This window comes from Heptranchias perlo, chromosome 27 (assembly GCF_035084215.1).
Source record: "Heptranchias perlo isolate sHepPer1 chromosome 27, sHepPer1.hap1, whole genome shotgun sequence".
Taxonomy (NCBI): domain Eukaryota; kingdom Metazoa; phylum Chordata; class Chondrichthyes; order Hexanchiformes; family Hexanchidae; genus Heptranchias; species Heptranchias perlo.
In genome coordinates, this window is record NC_090351.1 from 4117046 (window position 1) to 4137602 (window position 20557).

The following is a 20557-nucleotide window of genomic DNA, read 5'->3' on the forward strand; positions in this document are numbered from 1 at the left end:
TACACACAGTTTACACACAGTCCAAGTAAAAGGACACAAATTCCAACAGCAGTTCAAGGCAATACAGTGCCGATCGTATATATTATGATCTCATTATTATAATTTTAAAACTCAGTACATATCGTCTAATACATTCTGTACAATACAAGATGGGGTGGCCTTACACGGTGGTCTTTCCGCATAGAGCCTTTGCGTAGGTCGCACCTCGCCGCAGTGTGTCCCCAGTACGTACTCCTGAACCTTGGAGTGTGCCAGTCGGCAACACTCGGTCATGGACAGCTCCTTCAGCTGGAAGACCAGCAGGTTTCGGGCGGACCAAAGGACCTCCTTCACCAAGTTGATGGTCTTTCAGCCACAGGTGAAATCTGTCTCGGTGCGCGTGTCAGGGAACAGCCCGTAGAGCACAGTGTCCAGTGTTACCAAACACGTTGGGGATGAACTGGGACAGATACCAACGTATCTCTCTCCTTTGCACAAAGGGGCAGCCCATCAGGAGGTGGACAACCGTCTCCTCTCCGCCGCAGCCTCGAGGGCAGCTTGCGGTGGCGCTGTGGTTTTGTGCGTATTGGAAGGACCGCACTGGGAGGGCCTTTCTCAACACCATCCAGGCTACATCCTGGTGCCTGTTGGTCAGTTCTGGGGATGAGACGTTCTGCCAAATGGCATCGACCATCTGGTCGGGGAAGAAACCGTTCGAATCCACCCTCTCCGTTCCTTGCAGGACTCTGAGAACGTTTCGTGTCGTCCACTGTCAGATGGTCCTGTGGTCGAAGGGGTTCCTCCTCAGGAACTTCTCCACCTCGGACAGGTGGGGGCGGGGGGGGGGGGGGACAGTCCAGCTAGACGGGACGCCCTGTGCCTGTTCGGCCAGTGTGGCCAGACCCGGCCTCCTCAGTGTGTTGGACAGGTAGAAACTAAGCACGTAGTGACACTTGGTGTTTGCGTACTGGGGCTCTACGCGTATCCTAAGGCAGCCACATACAAAGGTGGCCATCAGGATCAGAGCAGCATTGGGGACGCTCTTCCCCTCTTTGTATGGGGGCTTGTACATGGTGATCCTGCGGTCCATTTCTACCTTGGACCTGCAGACAAAGTGGAAGATAGCTCAGGTGACTGTGATGGTGGAGATGTGGGGAATGGGCCAGACCCTGGCCACGTAGAATAACACCACGAGTATCTCACACCTTATCACCAGGTTCCTGCCAGTTATGGAGAGGGATCGCCCCACCCACATGCCAAGCTTCTGTTTGACCGTGGCGATCCGCTCCTCCCAATTCTTTGTGCAGGCCAACGGCCCCCCGAGCCAGATCCCCAGCACCTTCAGGTAGTCGGACCTGACGGTGAAGGGGACAAAGGACCAGGCCTCCCACCTGCCAAAGAACATGGCCACGCTTTTGCTTCGTTTCACTCTGGCCCCAGGTCGAAACGGTCGCAGATGTCCATCAGTGTGTGGACCGACTGCTGACCGGAGCAGAAGACGGTGACGTCATCCATGTACAGGGAGGCCTTAACCGGAGAGCCTCCGCTACCTGGGATCGTCACCACCCCCCCCCCCAATACCTGCGTCCTTCCTGATGGATACGGCAAACGGTTCGATACAACATACAAACAAAATCGCGGAGAGAGGTCAGCCTTGCCTGACTCCAGATCTGATCAGAAAGCTCTCTGACTCCCATCCATTGATTAGGACTGCGCTACGGATGTCGGCGTAGAGCATTCGGATCCAATCACGGATTCCCTCCCATTTTTGAGAGCACGTCTATCATGTACGTGTGGGATATTCTGTGAAAGGTCTGCTCCTGGTCCAGGCTGATGAGGCAGGTGTTCATCCCCCTGTCCTGCACGTAGGCGATCGTATCCCTGAGCAGCACAAGGCTTTCAGAAATTTTTCTGCCAGGTACAGTACAGGTCTGATCCAGGTGGATCACCTGCACCAGAGCAGACTTGAGCCTGTTGGTGATGGCCTTGGACAGAATCTTGTAGTCGACGTTTAGCAAGGAAATGGGTCGCCAATTTTTGATTTGTTCCCTCTCCTCCGAGGATGTTCTACCTTGGCTGTAACTGTCAGTTCTCTGACCTAAACTGCAAACTTCTTATATTTAAAGCCCAAAATGGTACAGCCCATGTGACTTTGATTACCTCGGCCAATCAAATCATTAAGCTGAAAGACAGTTATCAAACGAAACATTCCATTTGATGGCTGTAATCTCACAGTCACCCCCTGTCTCTACAACCCTACAACAATATGGCCGTTTGGATTTGATCAATTTACTTCTTCCTGTTTCATTACAGCAAACAGGTATCCGACAATTAGAATAGTGTCAGAGTTTGGGGTATTTAAAGGATCAAATAGCCTTCAGGACTCCACTCAGCCTACACACAGGCAGAGCCCTGCGATCTGCTGTTCTGTTCGCACAGGGTTAGTTTATCTTAAAGGGGATCGTTAGTGCCTCTTGTGTCTGAGGTGACTCCAAGCTAATCGTTCATTGGACACAGTTCTTTACTAATATTGAACTCACATGTACATAAAACAAAGCAAGTTTCTAAATCTAGTTTACTTTTTTGACTACTATTTCTTATTAAATCTGATCATCTAACAGCAGGTACAGTTACATGGCCCATCCACCTCTTCCACAGTGATAGACTGACAGGAGAGGAGATTGGCAGTATATCCCAGGCTGGGCTCAGTGCTGTGTGCAGGGGGCAGCCTTTAAAACAGGTCCTGTTATCTCCACAGGTTTACACCGCGACTGACACAGACACACAGGTCAAAGCAACCCAGGTGCGCTACATCATCCTGAGAAACCTGGAGGCAGACCAGGACTACAATGTCACTGTGACGACTGTCAACAGTCGAGGGGAAGGGTTACCGAGCAACCAGATTACAATCCGACTCCAACGTTGCAAAGCAGGAGAGACAGGTACAATGTAGACATTCGCAGAGCTCTCCGCCCCAGAGTGTGGCATCCTGTCCTTAGGATGTGGGCGAGGCTGGCAACACAGCATTTATTGCCCGTCTGTAGCCTGAGGAAATTAAGAGTCAACCACAGAGTGTGGGACTGGAGTCACGAGTAGGCCAGACCAGGTAAGGGCGGCAGGTTCCCTTCCCAGGTGGGCATCAGAGAACCAGTCGGGTTCTTAACAGCAATCCACCATCTTTCATGGTCACTTCTTTTCACCTTGCAAGCCCGCAAATCACCAGATGTATTGACCAAAAGCTCGCAACTTGGGATTGGTGATTTTGGAGTGTGCCAGCTCAGGAGCGAGATGGACCCTGCCACTTTCGGGAACTCTTCCCGCGGGATGGAGGGAGCCCAAGCCCTTTAATTCCGCTAGCCCGGCTAGAACCTCAGGAAAGGATCCAGCAACCCTTGGGAGTAACAGGAGATTCTAATCAGGATTAGCAGAACTGCCCAGAGGAGCTGGTCACACAAATACCATCCCTTTCAATCCCCTCTCTATTATTTCCAACCTGCTAAAAGGCCCGCCTATCTTTCAGCCTTCAGTTCTGAGCTGGGTGACGCCCAGCATGCCAGTCCCTGATGGGGGCCTGTAGGAGCAGGCTGGGTTCTCAGCATGCCCACGAGCAGAGATAGGATGATGGGGCCCTCACGAGTGTCACCTGTAACTTAGCCTCACTGTCTGAAGTACGGAGTTAAGCTAAAATCAGATGAACCATGTCGCTCACCTGAGCTGCCAATCACTCTTGGCAGACCAATCACTGACTAAGTTAATGATGCCTTCTGCATGTTTCACAGTCCCGTTCACCCATCACCCCTGTGCTCACTGACCTACACCGGCCCCCGGTCCAGCTATGCCTACATTTTAAAATTCTCATCCTTGTGTTCAATCCCTATCTCTGTAACCTCCTCCAGCCCTACAACCCTCTGAGATCTCTGCACTCCTCCAATTCTGGCCTCTTGTGCATCCCAATTTTTAATCACTCCACCATTGGCAGGCGTGCCTTCAGCTACCTAGACCCTAAGCTCTGGAATTCCCTCCCTAAACCTCTCTGCCTCTCTCTCCTCCTTTAAGACGCTGCTTAAAACCTACCTCTTTGACCAAGATTTTGGTCACCTGACCTAATATCTCAGGCGGCTCGGTGTCAGATTTTGCCTGATAATGCCCCTGTGATGCACCATGGGACGTTTTACGTCGTTGTTGTTGTTGTTGTTGTTGTTGTTGTTGCTTCATCACACTCAACTGGTTTTTCCGTTAAATAGAAGCAATAAAACAAATAACTAAAAGCTTAGGCCGCAGCCTGACCAGTCACAGACACCACAGTGAGATCTATGCCTCTAGAAGTGAATGAGTTATCAGCAAAGTAGCATTAGTTAGAGTAGAGGGGTTTCTGCGGAAGGCCGGGGGCTTTCTGTGGTGTAAAGGGATGGTGGGATTGCCCACATGGATCCAGTTGCTGACTGTTTGTTTTCTGTGTTTCAGCACCGTCCATCACTCCGGTCCTGGCCCACTCAGTGATGGGCAGTGTCCGCAGCACGTCCCTCCTACTCCAGCTTCCGGCCTGCGGCCTGTTTGACCGGATCGCAGAGCACCTGAGACAGGAGCCAAGCCAGAACTTCTCGGTGTGTGTGCTGATGGTGGAGGACGGAGGTACAGCCCCTCACGCCTGCCTGATGGGGGTGGGAGGGCAGTGGGATATACAGTCTAACCATGGAGGGAGGAGTCATGCACCCAGTCGTGAGGGGTTGTGATAACCATGGCTTCCTATGACCTCTCCCACTTTGACACCTCACTGACCCCCAGAGAGAACCCCAGCTCCGGAGAGGGACCCCCGGAGAGAACCCCAGCTCCAGGGAGGGACCTTCGGGGAGTACTCCAGCTCCAGGGAGGGACCCCCGGGGAGTACTCCAACTCCAGGGTGGGACCCCCGGATAGAACCCCAGCTCCAGGGAGGGACCCCCGGGGAGTACTCCAACTCCAGGGAGGGACCCCGGAGAGTACTCCAGCTCCAGGGAGGGACCCCCGGAGTGTACTCCAGCTCCAGGGTGGGACCCCCGGAGAGTACTCCAGCTCCAGGGAGGGACCCCCGGGGAGTACTCCAGCTCCGGGGAGGGACCCCCGGGGAGTACTCCAGCTCCGGGGAGGGACCCCCGGGGAGTACTCCAGCTCCGGGGATGGGACCCCCGGGGAGTACTCCAGCTCCGGGGATGGGACCCCCGGAGAGTACTCCAGCTCCGGGGAGGGACCCCCGGAGAGTACTCCAGCTCCGGGGAGGGACCCCCGGGGAGTACTCCAGCTCCGGGGAGGGACCCCCGGGGAGTACTCCAGCTCCGGGGAGGGACCCCCGGGGAGTACTCCAGCTCCGGGGAGGGACCCCCGGGGAGTACTCCAGCTCCGGGGAGGGACCCCCGGGGAGTACTCCAGCTCCGGGGAGGGACCCCCGGGGAGTACTCCAGCTCCGGGGTGGGACCCCCGGAGAGTACTCCAGCTCCGGGGAGGGACCCCCGGGGAGTACTCCAGCTCCGGGGAGGGACCCCCGGGGAGTACTCCAGCTCCGGGGAGGGACCCCCGGGGAGTACTCCAGCTCCGGGGTGGGACCCCCGGGGAGTACTCCAGCTCCGGGGAGGGACCCCCGGGGAGTACTCCAGCTCCGGGGAGGGACCCCCGGGGAGTACTCCAGCTCCGGGGAGGGACCCCCGGGGAGTACTCCAGCTCCGGGGAGGGACCCCCGGAGAGTACTCCAGCTCCGGGGAGGGACCCCCGGAGAGTACTCCAGCTCCAGGCCCCCGCGATGCTCAATGGGAGTGGTGGAGGCAGCAGACCCTGATGAATAGTGTCCTGGTGGGCCGTTGCCTCTGAGGATTTTTAGATCAAATCTCTCAGCCGGTCATGGCTCAGTGCTATCACTCTTGCCTTGTGGGTTCACGAACCATTCCAGGAACATAAGCACATAATCCAGGCTGACACTCCAGTGCAGAACTGAGGGAGAGCCAAAGACGTACATTATGAGGTGTAGTTGCTGTTGTAAGGAACGCGGCAGCCAATTTGCGCACAGCAAGATCCCATAAACAGCAATGAGATAAATGGCCAAAATGTCTGTTTTTTTGGTGTTGGTTGAGGGATAAATATTGACCTTTGAATCGTGCCCTGGGGTCTTTTACCTGAGAGGGCAGATGGGGCCTCGGTTTAACATCTCATCTGAAAGACGGCACCTCTGACAGTGCAGCACTCCCTCAGTACTGGCACCAGGAGTGTCAGCCTGGGTTATGTGCTCGAGTCTCTTGTGCCCTGCGTCTCACCCTCCCCCGCCCACCCTAAGGCATAGACTGATGTGCATTCTCCTTATTTCCTCCAGCTGTTGTGAGCCTGCCCCCCGATGTGGTGCCTGATGGTGAGAATGCCACTTACGGATACACAGATGGGGGCCATCGGGGGTCTTACGCGGCCGATCGCCACCTCCCAGTTAATAAGTGCTACAGTTCCACCTCGAGCCAAGAGCCAGTCGGGAACTTTGGAATATTCCAGGTCGGCTCTGAGGAAGCGTGCGTCCCCACTCAGACGTGTAATGGACTGCTCCGCAGCAACACTACTTACAGGTGGGCTGTACTTCCACTCAGGATAGGGGGGCACTGTCTCACCACTGGGGCCAGGGTCTCCTGGGGAGTGAACGCTTACATGGGGCTCATGGGGTTGACAAGGCCTGAAGCCCACCCTCAGTTCTGATTCTCGCCGGGGCCGTTGCTGGTGTGCGAGCCTGGACAGTGAGGTTAGCCAGGCTGTTCAGCCGTGTGGGTCGTCACGGCCAGATCTGACCCTGTCCCCACACACAAGCCTTTTCAGCAAGTGTCAAAGAGCAGCGGGTACCCTGGGCTGGTTTTAGTCTTGTTGCCAGGCCTGGGAATTTTGAGGCCAATTATAGCCCTCCGCCCCCCCCCCCTCACCCGACTCCGTCTGAGATCAGCGACTGAACCTGATACCTTCCTGACCGTGGGGAAAGACCAGAGAAAGTCGGCCACTGAGAGGGGACCTCTTAAAAGATTGTATGGTAGTAAACGGTATGGAAAAGGTGGAAAGTACAACTTCAAACTAATCTTTGACAAATGGACAAGAGGGCACAGACCCAGACAAGTAAAAGGCAAAGTTTGGACTGATGTCAGAATGTCACAGAGTGACTGACACTTGGAATGGAGGCAAAACCCTTGGACTCTTTTAAGAGAGGGTTGGATATAGTGAGGGTGACTATTGGTTTCCTAGATGGATAGGCTAAGATGGACTGAATGGCCTTGCTCTTCTGTCCATGCTGACCGAGCACGGAGTGGTGGGTGTTAAACCAAGGCCTTTTTCCAGACACCTTTCTCCTCGTTCCTACCGCTAATGACCAAAGCAGATCGACTCCCTTACAAACTGAAACCTGCACCTTTGTTCCGTGCAGTGAGGGGGATCAGTGTAGCCCTGGTGTTATTAACTCCGATCACAGTGATTTGCTGACTGGATAGTGCATGGGATGCCCACCAGCTTCTGTCACCTGACAGCCAGAATATACCACACCGTGTACAGGCTAAATCCACTCTCACTGCCTTCCCCGCTCATCGCTGACTAATTTTGAAATGAGGTCATTAAACAAGTTTTAGGCCCATCATTAACACATTCAAGGGGCCTGACGCCTGTTTTAGGCATCTGTCCAGGACACTCAGTGGGACCAGCGCCCGTGCAGATTGGGCGTAGACCAATCCCACTGTAAACTGGTTTGTGCCTGCTTTACGCCCAAAGAAATGGGCAAACACATCCCAATTCCTTTAGTCTATCCCCCCAACCCCTCCCTGGCTCTGTAGCACTTTTCCTGTCATGACCTCCATTCAGCTCACACAGTCTGCTGGGCGAGGGACCAACTACAGCTGCAATAAGTCCAAAGCTCTAGGAAGTCTCCCCTCAGCTCCTCTTCCACCCCCTCGGGTTAAACAGTCGTATGAGCCATTCTTACAGCTCTGACCAGTTGAAGTCCACGGGTGTCCCATTCCAAGTGCTCACCTGCTTCCAATGAATGTCTGAAGATCTGTGACTCTCCTTCTCCTTGAGGCCTTCAAGCCCATTCTGAAAGAGATACAAGAGTAACTGGGCGTGTTCTTTTGTCACTCTCAGGGGACGCTACGTGCTTGTGAATGACGGGACGCCCGTCCTATTCAGTCAGTGGTCGCAGCCATTCACCACCAGAGCAGGTAGGGAGCTGCCCGAGACCAATATTATCGACCAACTGTTACATCGATGGGTTAGTACTTAGTCATTCTGAAAATGTCCAGAGACAGCTGGATGTTGGATATCTTGGTCCAGCCAGGTCTGTTCTGGTGATCTATCCTCACTCGCCCAGTCCAGAGGGGTATGTTCTGGTGGTCCCTCCTCACACTCAGTCCAGAGGGGTCTGTCCTGGTGGTCTATCCTCACTCGCCCAGTCCAGAGGGGTCTGTCCTGGTGGTCTATCCTCACACTCAGTCCAGAGGGGTCTGTCCTGGTGGTCTATCCTCACACTCAGTGCAGAGGGGTCTGTCCTGGTGGTCTATCCTCACACTCAGTCCAGAGGGGTCTGTCCTGGTGGTCTATCCTCACACACTCAGTGCAGAGGGTTCTGTCCTGGTGGTCTATCCTCACACTCAGTCCAGAGGGGTCTGTCCTGGTGGTCTATCCTCACTCGCCCAGTCCAGAGGGGTCTGTTCTGGTGGTCTATCCTCACACTCTCAGTCCAGAGGGGTCTGTCCTGGTGGTCTATCCTCACACTCAGTCCAGAGGGGTCTGTCCTGGTGGTCTATCCTCACACTCAGTCCAGAGGGGTCTGTCCTGGTGGTCTATCCTCACACACTCAGTGCAGAGGGGTCTGTTCTGGTGGTCTATCCTCACACTCAGTCCAGAGGGGTTTGTCCTGGTGGTCTATCCTCACACACTCAGTGCAGAGGGGTCTGTTCTGGTGGTCTATCCTCACACGCCCAGTCCAGAGGGTTCTCTGAGCTCAGCGTTTTCTCATTTTAACTGATTTCATAGACGAACCCAGAGTTCAAAAACAGAATCCCGTTTCACTGCTGATATCCCGAAGTCCCTTTTCTCGCAATGCCCCTCCACCTCCTTCTTAAAATTACAATCCATTCAAGGCATTCCCCACCCCTCTGTGTCGAGTAGTTCAGTCCACGCTCTCTGTATATTCCTCCAATTCGGGCCTCTTGTGCATCCCCCACTTCCCTCACCCCACCATTGGTAGCCGTGCCTTCAGCTGTCTAGGCCCTAAGTTCTAGAAATCCCTCCTTCTGTGCTGTAAATTCTATGGTAATCCTCTCTCTCCTCCTTTAAGACCCTCCTTAAAACCTACCTCTTTGACCAAGCTTTTAGTCACTTGTCCTAATGTCTCCTTCTTTGGCTCAGTGTCAATTTTTATCTGATTACGCTCCTTGGGACGTTTTCCTACATTAAAGGCGCTACATGAACACAAGTTGTTGTTGTTGTTCTATCTGGTCTGTCCATTGCCCACCCCTCTGGGTGCAGTAGTTCGATCTGGTCTGTCCATTGCCCACCCCTCTGGGTGCAGTAGTTCGATCTGATCGGTCCATTGCCCACCCCTCTGGGTGCAGTAGTTCGATCTGATCGGTCCATTGCCCACCCCTCTGGGTGCAGTAGTTCGATCTGATCGGTCCATTGCCCACCCCTCTGGGTGCAGTAGTTCAATCTGGTCTGTCCATTGCCCACCCCTCTGGGTGCAGTAGTTCGATCTGATCGGTCCATTGCCCACCCCTCTGGGTGCAGTAGTTCGATCTGATCTGTCCATTGCCCACCCCTCTGGGTGCAGTAGTTCAATCTGGTCTGTCCATTGCCCACCCCTCTGGGTGCAGTAGTTCGATCTGATCTGTCCATTGCCCACCCCTCTAGGTGCAGTAGTTCGATCTGATCGGTCCATTGCCCACCCCTCTGGGTGCAGTAGTTCGATCTGATCTGTCCATTGCCCACCCCTCTGGGTGCAGTAGTTCGATCTGATCGGTCCATTGCCCACCCCTCTGGGTGCAGTAGTTCGATCTGATCTGTCCATTGCCCACCCCACTGGGTGCAGTAGTTCGATCTGATCGGTCCATTGCCCACCCCTCTGGGTGCAGTAGTTCGATCTGATCTGTCCATTGCCCACCCCTCTGGGTGCAGTAGTTCGATCTGATCTGTCCATTGCCCACCCCTCTGGGTGCAGTAGTTCGATCTGGTCTGTCCATTGCCCACCCCTCTGGGTGCAGTAGTTCGATCTGATCGGTCCATTGCCCACCCCTCTGGGTGCAGTAGTTCGATCTGATCTGTCCATTGCCCACCCCTCTGGGTGCAGTAGTTCGATCTGGTCTGTCCATTGCCCACCCCTCTGGGTGCAGTAGTTCGATCTGATCGGTCCATTGCCCACCCCTCTGGGTGCAGTAGTTCGATCTGATCGGTCCATTGCCCACCCCTCTGGGTGCAGTAGTTCGATCTGGTCTGTCCATTGCCCACCCCTCTGGGTGCAGTAGTTCGATCTGGTCTGTCCATTGCCCACCCCTCTGGGTGCAGTAGTTCGATCTGATCGGTCCATTGCCCACCCCTCTGGGTGCAGTAGTTCGATCTGGTCTGTCCATTGCCCACCCCTCTGGGTGCAGTAGTTCGATCTGGTCTGTCCATTGCCCACCCCTCTGGGTGCAGTAGTTCGATCTGGTCTGTCCATTGCCCACCCCTCTGGGTGCAGTAGTTCGATCTGGTCTGTCCATTGCTCACCCCTCTGGGTGCAGTAGTTCGATCTGGTCTGTCCATTGCCCACCCCTCTGGGTGCAGTAGTTCGATCTGATTGGTCCATTGCCCACCCCTCTGGGTGCAGTAGTTCGATCTGATCTGTCCATTGCCCACCCCTCTGGGTGCAGTAGTTCGATCTGGTCTGTCCATTGCCCACCCCTCTGGGTGCAGTAGTTCGATCTGATCGGTCCATTGCCCACCCCTCTGGGTGCAGTAGTTCGATCTGGTCTGTCCATTGCCCACCCCTCTGGGTGCAGTAGTTCGATCTGGTCTGTCCATTGCCCACCCCTCTGGGTGCAGTAGTTCGATCTGGTCTGTCCATTGCCCACCCCTCTGGGTGCAGTAGTTCGATCTGGTCTGTCCATTGCTCACCCCTCTGGGTGCAGTAGTTCGATCTGGTCTGTCCATTGCCCACCCCTCTGGGTGCAGTAGTTCGATCTGATTGGTCCATTGCCCACCCCTCTGGGTGCAGTAGTTCGATCTGATCTGTCCATTGCCCACCCCTCTGGGTGCAGTAGTTCGATCTGATCTGTCCATTGCCCACCCCTCTGGGTGCAGTAGTTCGATCTGATCGGTCCATTGCCCACCCCTCTGGGTGCAGTAGTTCAATCTGATCTATTGAGGAGCTTATGGTAGTGACGGGTGAGGGTCACTCCTGAAGGTGTTGAGCCTCCTTGGGCTACCGATCCCTGGGCAGTGGCCGGCCTCCACTGACTCAGCCAAGTAGCCATTCGTCAAGTGTGGGACTATTCAGCTACATGCCGTGCCGGCCCTGCCCTGCCCTCGCTGACACTACCACATGCACCGTCTTACAGTGATCACCATGTGATGGTCAGGAGAGGGGTCTGTCCCGGCCCCTCACCACTGCCCCTGCACCTTAATCCTGACCCTCACCCCTGCCCCTCAACACTGTCCCTCAACCCTATCCCTCAACCCTGCCCCTCAACCCTGCCCCTCAACCCTGCCCCCTCAACCCTGCCCCTCAACCCTGCCCCTCGCTCCTGCCCCTCATCCCTGCCCCTCATCCCTGCCCCTCAACACTGCCCCTCATCCCTGCCCCTCAACCCTGCCCCTCGTCCTGGCCCCTCAACCCTGCCCCTCGCCCCTGCCCCTCGTCCCTGCCCCTCGTCCCTGCCCCTCGTCCCAACCCTTCGTCCCGGCCGCAGTGGCATTTGAGAACAATTAAACCCTTGCCACCCTGCCTCCTGCCCCATGAAGGCGGGGAATATCACGTAAAATGGGGAGGACAAAGCAGTAGTGAGGGGGCATCCTGGGGAGATAGTTATAAGCCCTGGTCCTTCTCTCAACGCTTGGTGTGGTGGATGCTGCGGACGGTCAGGCCCTGGGGCCGCAGTGTTTGCTGTTTCCTCTTCTCATGTCTGGCCTTCTCCTTCCAGTCATCCCACACCAGGAGCTTCAGGACACGTACAGGCCGCCCACCCCTCGCACGATTACCATCACCGTCCTTCCCATCATCCTCTGCCTGACGCTGACCCTTTGCCTGCTGGGTGCTTGTTATTGGAGGCGCAAACGGTGAGTTACCCGGGCCAGCTCGGGGCCGCTGGGCACCAGGTGAATGTGGGCGATCGGGCGATTGGGATTGGGTGATTGGGGGTGATTGGGATTGGGTGATTGGGGATCGGGCGATTGGGATTGGGTGATTGGGGGTGATTGGGGATCAGGCGATTGGGTGATCAGGTGATTGGGTGATCAGGTGATCAGGTGATCGCAGGTGGACGACAAGTGGAGGGGTCAACGTGCCGTGATTTCCCAATCAGGCAACATGAACCCCGACTGTCGGCCTGAAGAGAGCGAGAGGGCGGGTGGTGGGTTTACCTGGGGTTGGGGGGGGGGCAGTGTGGTGGGATTACCTGGGGGGGGGCACAGTGTGGTGGGTTTACCCGGGGAGGGGGGGGAAGGGCAGAGTGTGGTGGGTTTACCGGGGGGGGGGGGGGGGGAAGGGCAGAGTGTGGTGGGTTTACTGTGGGGGTGGGGGGATTGTACCTCATGCCTTGCAATGTGTTGAACAGGTGGGACGTAGGTCCAGTGGGGGGCTTGGGGGGTTGGGAGTGAGGGGGGTGTTGGGAGTTACCGGGGGGGGGTGTTGGGAGTGAGGGGGTGTCTGGGAGTGAGGGGGGGGTTGGGAGTTACCGGGGGGGGGTGTTTGGAGTGAGGGGGTGTCTGGGAGTGTGGGGGTTGTTGGGAGTTACCGGGGGGGGGTTTTGGGAGTGAGGGGGTGAAGTTCAGTTGGCAGTTTATGTTCTGTGCCGTGTGCTGATTCTCTCGGTGGCCTTAATGTGAGGGAATCCCAATTCAATCTAATATGTGAGATGTTTAACAACAACTTGCATTTATATAGCGCCTGTAACATAGTAAAACATCCCAAGGTGCTTCACAGGAACGATTCTCAAACAAAATCTGATACTGAGCCACATTGGGAGATATTAGGACAAGTGACCAAAAGCTTGGTCAAAGAGACAGGTTTTAAGGAGCGTCTGAAAGGAGGAGAGAGAGGTAGAGAGGGATTTGAACACAAGGATGAGAATTTTTAAATCATGGCATTCCCGGGAGCCAACGTAGGTCAGCGAGCACAGGGGTGATGGGTGGATTCAAACATACATGGCCTCGCCCCTCCCTATCTCTGTAACCTCCTCCAGCCCTACAACCCTCCGAGATCTCTGCGCTCCTCCAATTCTGGCCTTTTGTGCATCCCCGATTTAAATCGCTCCACCATTGGCGGCCGTGCCTTCAGCTGACTAGGCCCTAAGCTCTGGAATTCCCTCCCTAAACCTCTCCACCTCTCTCTCCTCCTTTAAGACGCTCCTTAAAATCTATTCCTTTGACCAAGCTTTTGGTCACCTGTCCTAATATCTCTTTAATGAAAACACAAAATGCTGGAAATACTCAGCAAGTCAGGCAGCATCTGTGGAGAAAGAAACAGAATTAATGTTTCAGGTCAATGACCCTTCATCAGAACTGGAAGAAGTTGGAGATTTAACTATTTTTAACCAAGTACAGAGCCAGGGAAAGGAGGAGAGGGGAAGAAAGAATAAAAGGGAAGGTCTGTGATAGGGAGAGGGCACGAGTGATTAAATGACAAAAGGAAAGATGGTTCAAGGCAGGAAGGTGGTAACGGGACAGGTTAAACAAAAGATTGACCAGGAGTAGCTGTAAATGGCAGCAGCAGAACCATTACCACGGTCGAGGGCCCCGTCAACCACAGTGGAGGGGAATCCTCGGTTGAGGAAAAAGGGAGACATATCAGAAGCACTGGTGTGGAAGGTGGCATCGTCAGAACAGATGTGAGGGATACGGAGAAACTGGGAGAAGGGAATAGAGTCCTTACAGGGAGTGGGGTGGGAGGAAGTGTAATCAAGGTAGCTGTGGGAGACGGTGGGCTTATAGTAGATATTGGTTGACAGCCTATCCCCAGAAATGGAGATAGAGAATTCGAGGAAGGGAAGGGAAGAGTCGGAGATGGACCATGTGAAGGCGAGGGAAGGGTGGAAATTGGAAGCAAAGTTGATTAAATTTTCCAGTTCGGGGCGAGAGCAGGAAACGGCACCAATACAGTCATCAATGTACCGGGAAAAGAGGTGAGGGAGGGGACCTGAGTAGGACTGGAACAAGGAATGTTCCACATATCCCACAAAAAAGGCAGGCAAAGCTGGGACCTGTAGCAACACCTTTTATTTGGAGGAAGTGAGTGGAGTCAAAGGAGAAGTTGTTGAACGTAAGAACAAGTTCAGCCAGGCGGAGGAGGGTGGTGGTGGATGGGGACTGGTTGGGCCTCCACTCAAGGAAGAAGCAGAGGGCCCGCAGGCCGTCCTGGTGGGGTATGGAGGTGTCGAGGGATTATATATCCATGGTAAAAAGGAGACGATTAGGGCCAGGAAACTGTTAAAGTGGCGGAGGGAATCGGAAGATTTGTGGATGTAGGTTGGAAGAGACTGGACAAGGGGAGAAAAAATAGTCGAAATAGAGAAGAAATAATCTCTCTTCATGTGGCTAGTTTGAAAAATCGCTCCCATGAAGCAGCGTGGGACGTTTTCCTATGTTTAAGGCGCTATAAAAATGCAAGTTGTTGTTGTTGTACAAACGAAGGTGGTCAGCGGTCCAGTTCCTGAGAGGTGTGGCATTAACCAATCTCAGCCAGTGTGATGGTCAGGGAGCTTCAATTCAACCAGGGTTACTACTGGCTAGGGAGGAGATTGGTTCGGCCAGTCCTGATCACTGCCCAGAGATCCCTGCCAGACCGGGTCCCTGTGTGGAAAGCGCTGGTTGACACTGGTTGGGTGGCCAATAGTTCTATTCAGAGCACACGCACTTGACTAACCGGGAGTGAGACCCGGTGCTCAGCGTTCTGTAGTTTCCATCTCGCCATCGTGGATTCTGACGGATTCTCCGTTTCCGTTGACAGGACTGACCGAAGGTCCCTGGTGCAGAGTTGGTTTGCTCTCGGGTTCCTGACCCCAGTCCAGCTGTCCGCAGTCAGCACGACACGAGGAGCGGTCAGCACTGAGACCAGTGCACCAGGCAAGGAAGGGGCAGCTCTTCAGCACTGACTGTGTGAACTCTCAATAACCAAACTCATCACCTCACACATCATCTTTATCCGGGTCACGAGCTCTGATGTCACGGGGCAGGTTGCCGTGGTGACGTTCATTAGCCGAATGTTGCTGTATTCCTCGGTGTGAGGGCCAACTCTCCTCGGTGTGAGGGCCAACTCTCCTCGGTGTGAGGGCCAACTCTCCTCGGTGTGAGGGCCAACTCTCCTCGGTGTGAGGGCCAACTCTCCTCGGTGTGAGGGCCAACTCTCCTCGGTGTGAGGGCCAACTCTCCTCGGTGTGAGGGCCAACTCTCCTCGGTGTGAGGGCCAACTCTCCTCGGTGTGAGGGCCAACTCTCCTCGGTGTGAGGGCCAACTCTCCTCGGTGTGAGGGCCAACTCTCCTCTCATCTGATGGACAACAGCTTCAAATACTCCAAACACTGACCATGTCTCACGGCCTTAGTACAGGCCTCAGATCGACGGCAAGAAAGCCCACTTATCTATCTTAACATACGAAATGGGAGCAGGAGTAGGTCATACGGCCCCTCGAGCCTGCTCCGCCATTCAATCAGATCATGGCTGATCTTCAACCTCAACTCCACTTTCCCGCCCAATCCCCATATCCCTTGATTCCCCTAGTGAAAGATATGGACTGTCCAATGTGAAGCTTAAGAGGGAGCATCCACACCGGGAACCCTCCCAGAGAGGGAGCCTCCGCACCGGGAACCCTCCCAGAGAGGGAGACTCCGCACCGGGAACCCACCCAGAGAGGGAGCCTCCGCACCGGGAACCCTCCCAGAGAGGGAGCCTCCGCACCGGGAACCCTCCCAGAGAGGGAGCCTCCGCACCGGGAACCCTCCCAGAGAGGGAGACTCCGCACCGGGAACCCTCCCAGAGAGGGAGACTCCGCACCGGGAACCCTCCCAGAGAGGGAGACTCCGCACCGGGAACCCTCCCAGAGAGGGAGACTCCGCACCGGGAACCCTCCCAGAGAGGGAGACTCCGCACCGGGAACCCTCCCAGAGAGGGAGACTCCGCACCGGGAACCCTCCCAGAGAGGGAGACTCCGCACCGGGAACCCTCCCAGAGAGGGAGACTCCGCACCGGGAACCCTCCCAGAGAGGGAGACTCCGCACCGGGAACCCTCCCAGAGAGGGAGACTCCGCACCGGGAACCCTCCCAGAGAGGGAGACTCCGCACCGGGAACCCTCCCAGAGAGGGAGCCTCCGCACCGGGAACCCACCCAGAGAGGGAGCCTCCGCACCGGGAACCCTCCCAGAGAGGGAGCCTCCGCACCGGGAACCCTCCCAGAGAGGGAGCCTCCGCACCGGGAACCATTCCAGAGAGGGAGACTCCGCACCGGGAATCCTTCTAAAGTTTAGTTACCAATAATTGTGATTTCCTTGTACCGCCTTTTTTAGATAAAATAATGAAGGCGACTCACCACCACCTTCTCGAGGGCAATTAGGGATGGGCAATAAATACCGGCCTCGCCAGCAACACCCACATCCCGTGAACGAATAAAAAAAATGAGTGTTGGCAGGCACCTTAATCAGAAATGTTATCAGGTACCTGAATCTAGAGAACCCTGCCAACAAACTAAGTGTTAAAGGTCATGATACTACCTGCTGTGACACCCACTCTGTATTGTATATATTCAGTAATTGCTTTATTGCAGGTATATTTATAGACGCACATTCTGCCTCGTGTTGGTTTTGTAAATAGTCTAGTCACACAATAAAGTTTCCACTGCTGATGATTTGATTGCTGTATTGTGATGATTATCTCACGATGTACACAGTTTTTGTGGAATGTGCAAACACCAAACAGTTAGCGTGCCAGCGTGAGTGAGTGTCTCAGGGTTTGGCACAAACATCCTGATCGACTCATATAACCGGGGCGTGTGTGTGAGCCAGGAGCAGGCTCCGTGTCCTGCCCCACCCCCTGGGTAAATGTACCACTCTGATCGTTACCCAGTCTGGGCAGCAGGTGGTAGCACATTACATCACACAGCGTGTGGGGCCCACTCTCACTCCAGTGGAACAAGGTCAAAGAAAGACTTCCATTTCGAGAGCCTTACACTTCTTGAAGTGTAGTCGTTGTTGTAATGTCGGAAACGCAGCAGCCGATTTGTGCACAGCAAGATCCCACAAACGGCAAGGTCTTAATCACCAGACCACCTGTTTTAGTGCTGTTGGTTGAGGGATAAATATTGTCCAGGACACCGGGGAGAACTCCCCCGCTCTTCTTCAAAATAATGCCATGGGATCTTTTCCATCCACCCGAGGGGACAGACGGGGCCTCGGTTTAATGTCTTACCCAAAAGACGGCTCCTCGAACAGGGCAGCACCCCCTCAGGTTGTTCACTGAAAGCTGGACCGATGTGAAGGGAAGCAGCACAGCGCATGAAACGGCCGACCAGCCCCCTCCATCCAGACATCAGACACTGGGCACCATGTCTGGGACTCTCCCCAAACTCCCTCCTGCAGGATCGCCCTGACCTAAAAAAAATATAGGCCGAAACCCAAACTCCAGAACCCCTGTCTATCCTTCCACACAACATTGCAGAAGTCAGCCCAGGCCCAGGCCCAGGAGTTTCCCAGTTGGCCAGGGGAGGACAAGGGCTCAGAGAGGGCTCTGTTCCCACTCTCTCCATCTCCCAGAGGGCCGATCCCGACAGCATCAAATGCAGCCCAAGTGATGAGTGAAGGGAACAGAGGCACCTCCAGGCTTACACAGCTCCAACGCTGGCACTGAGGAGATGCCTTAGACTCCCAGCGTCCAGCTCTCAGGGGAGTCGAAGGAGAGGGGGTCGAGTAGAGAAGTGAGGCCTGTGGGTGTGGCTTTGAGAAATCGACTACAGACCCCACCCCAGTCACAGGCATGCTTGTTCGAAGGCTCAGGCTCAGGCCCAGCTTCTACTCGTCTCACAGGACGATTGATATTCATTGAATGTTTGGGGCCAGAGGAGCGATTGGCCGGCAGTGGTTCTGAATTAAATGCCACCATTGATTGGAATATCTTTTATTCTCGAGATGGAAGTATTGCAAGCGCTGCAACCATGGCAACGGTTATGTCTGGTCTGTATTATACATCCTTCAGGGTCCAGCCGAATCCCAGCTGGGAAAGTCTCTCTTTACAAGAGGAGAGTTTGGCTTCAGAGACTGCCCAGGGTCGACCAAAACATCAGCAAGTTTAATTTACAAAGTGCCTGTCACTCCCCCAACCTACCTTCCCAAAACCCAGACCCCCTCCCTCCCTCGGACCCCTTCCCCAAAACACAGACCCCGTCCCCCCAACCCTGAGCCAGAGGACGAGGCAATGACCTGCTCCAAGTCCTCCTGCCGAGCTCACTCTCGCTCCAACCAGGAGGGGGTGCATGTGGCCGCAGTGACCCTCCCTCCCCCTGGGGAAGAGCCCAACCCCTTGTGTTTGACCTTTGCCCACTGACGTGGCCGAGGTCAGGAGCTCACGGTGTGGGGCCGATGGCGATTGCTGACCTGCTGTTTCATGGGTTGGCCCACTGCCAGTTCCCGCAGTGCCCCGGGCCTTCTGACACGCGTTGGGCAGTCGGCAAGTCATGAAATCTCGGGCCCCCCCCCTCAAAAGTTTGGCTGGGGGGGTGGGGGGGAGAAAGCCTCTTTCTCCATTTCTATTTTTGACATACAAGTGCTCAGATCTGTCGAGAGGTGACAGAGTCCCATGGTCAAAGGTTGTCTCCCACAGCCAATCAGACTTTCAGGCAGCTTCAGGTCAAGAGTCACACAAAACAGTCAATCTTAGCTCAAGGTCTCGGGTCAATATTTCCAAGCCCCTCCCCCCACCTTTCACCTCTGAACCTTTGAAATCATGGCCCCCTGCACATGACCCGCTCTGAATCCTGGGTGTTTGTGCTGTGCTCTTTGTTGTTTTCCCTCGGAGAATATAATTCTATGAAAACTTTCCTTTATCAAGTCCAAGCTCAGGGAGTGGTTTAGAAATGTTGGTACTGAGCTGAGTTTAGGACAATGTGCCCTGGGAGCAGTGCCCTAAACACTGAGCCCACTGCCTGATGTGCAATCTCTTGGTTTGTTGAGGTAGGTCCGTGTCGCCCAGTTTTGATGTGTGAAGTCCAAGTACAGATCAGCTCTGACCGAGGTTCCCAGCTCAGGTGTCACTGTCACATGGAACCGGAGTCCAAGGAGATAAGGAGAGAGACTGGATCAGTTAAAAGTGGCATCGACTGGGGAGCCTGACCACACCTTGTGCAGTGTAAGGGGATTCTGGCTATGGTTTCACGGGGAGTATTAGTGGGTTATAGGATTACTGCTAGTTACAGATAGGATATCAGGGCATTACACCTATTACTACTGGTTTCCTATAGACTATCAGTGCGTTATTGTATTACTGTTGGTTATGAGGGGAATCTGAGTGTTACCACTTTACTATTAGTTATCAGTGCAATTTCAGTGAGTTATCATTAATTCCTGGTGGAATCAAAGCTCCTCCCACCTCTGGTTTCCCCTCTGCGAATCGCTCACCCTCCCTCGGATCCCCCTCGCCCGAGTCCCCTCCCTCGGGTCCCCCTCGCCCGGGTCCCCTCCCTCGGATCCCCCTCGCCCGGGTCCCCTCCCTCGGATCCCCCTCGCCCGGGTCCCCTCCCTCGGATCCCCCTCGCCCGGGTCCCCTCCCTCGGGTCCCCTCCCTCGGGTCCCCCTCCCTCGGGTCCCCCTCGCCCGGGTCCCCTCCCTCGGGTCCCCCTCCCTCGGGTCCCCCTCGCCCGGGTCCCCTCCCTCGGATCCCCCTCGCCCGGGTCCCCTCCCTCGGGTCCCCTCCCTCGGGTCCCCCTCCCTCGGGTCCCCCTCGCCCGGGTCCCCTCCCTCGGGTCCCCCTCCCTCGGGTCCCCCTCGCCCGGGTCCCCTCCCTCGGATCCTCCTCGCCCGGGTCCCCTCCCTCGGATCCCCCTCGCCCGGGTCCCCTCCCTCGGGTCCCCTCCCTCGGATCCCCCTCGCCCGGGTCCCCTCCCTCGGGTCCCCCTCGCCCGGGTCCGCCTCGCCCGGGTCCCCTCCCTCGGGTCCCCTCCCTCGGATCCCCCTCGCCCGGGTCCCCTCCCTCGGATCCCCCTCGCCCGGGTCCCCTCCCTCGAATCCCCCTCGCCCGGGTCCCCTCCCTCGGGTCCCCCTCGCCCGGGTCCCCTCCCTCGGATCCCCCTCGCCCGGGTCCCCTCGCCCGGGTCCCCTCCCTCGGGTCCCCCTCGCCCGGGTCCCCTCCCCCCCCTTGCTCACAAGAAGCCT

At 55.5% G+C, this 20557-nt stretch overlaps 1 protein-coding gene and 1 long non-coding RNA gene across 2 annotated transcripts; both read left to right on the plus strand.

Moving 5' to 3' along the window:
• Positions 1 to 1382: 1382 nt before the first annotated feature.
• On the plus strand, positions 1383 to 7879 carry LOC137344324 (uncharacterized). The gene is made up of 6 exons (XM_068007186.1): positions 1383 to 1480; positions 2293 to 2299; positions 2738 to 2921; positions 4444 to 4611; positions 6317 to 6557; positions 7822 to 7879. The coding sequence occupies exons 1-6, from the start codon at positions 1383 to 1385 to the stop codon at positions 7877 to 7879; spliced, it is 756 nt and encodes a 251-aa protein (XP_067863287.1).
• A 219-nt stretch (positions 7880 to 8098) lies between these two features.
• Positions 8099 to 17029, plus strand: LOC137344663 (uncharacterized). Its single transcript, XR_010968426.1, has 3 exons — positions 8099 to 8177; positions 12132 to 12267; positions 16706 to 17029. It is a non-coding gene; the product is annotated as an uncharacterized lncRNA (long non-coding RNA).
• Positions 17030 to 20557: the final 3528 nt, after the last annotated feature.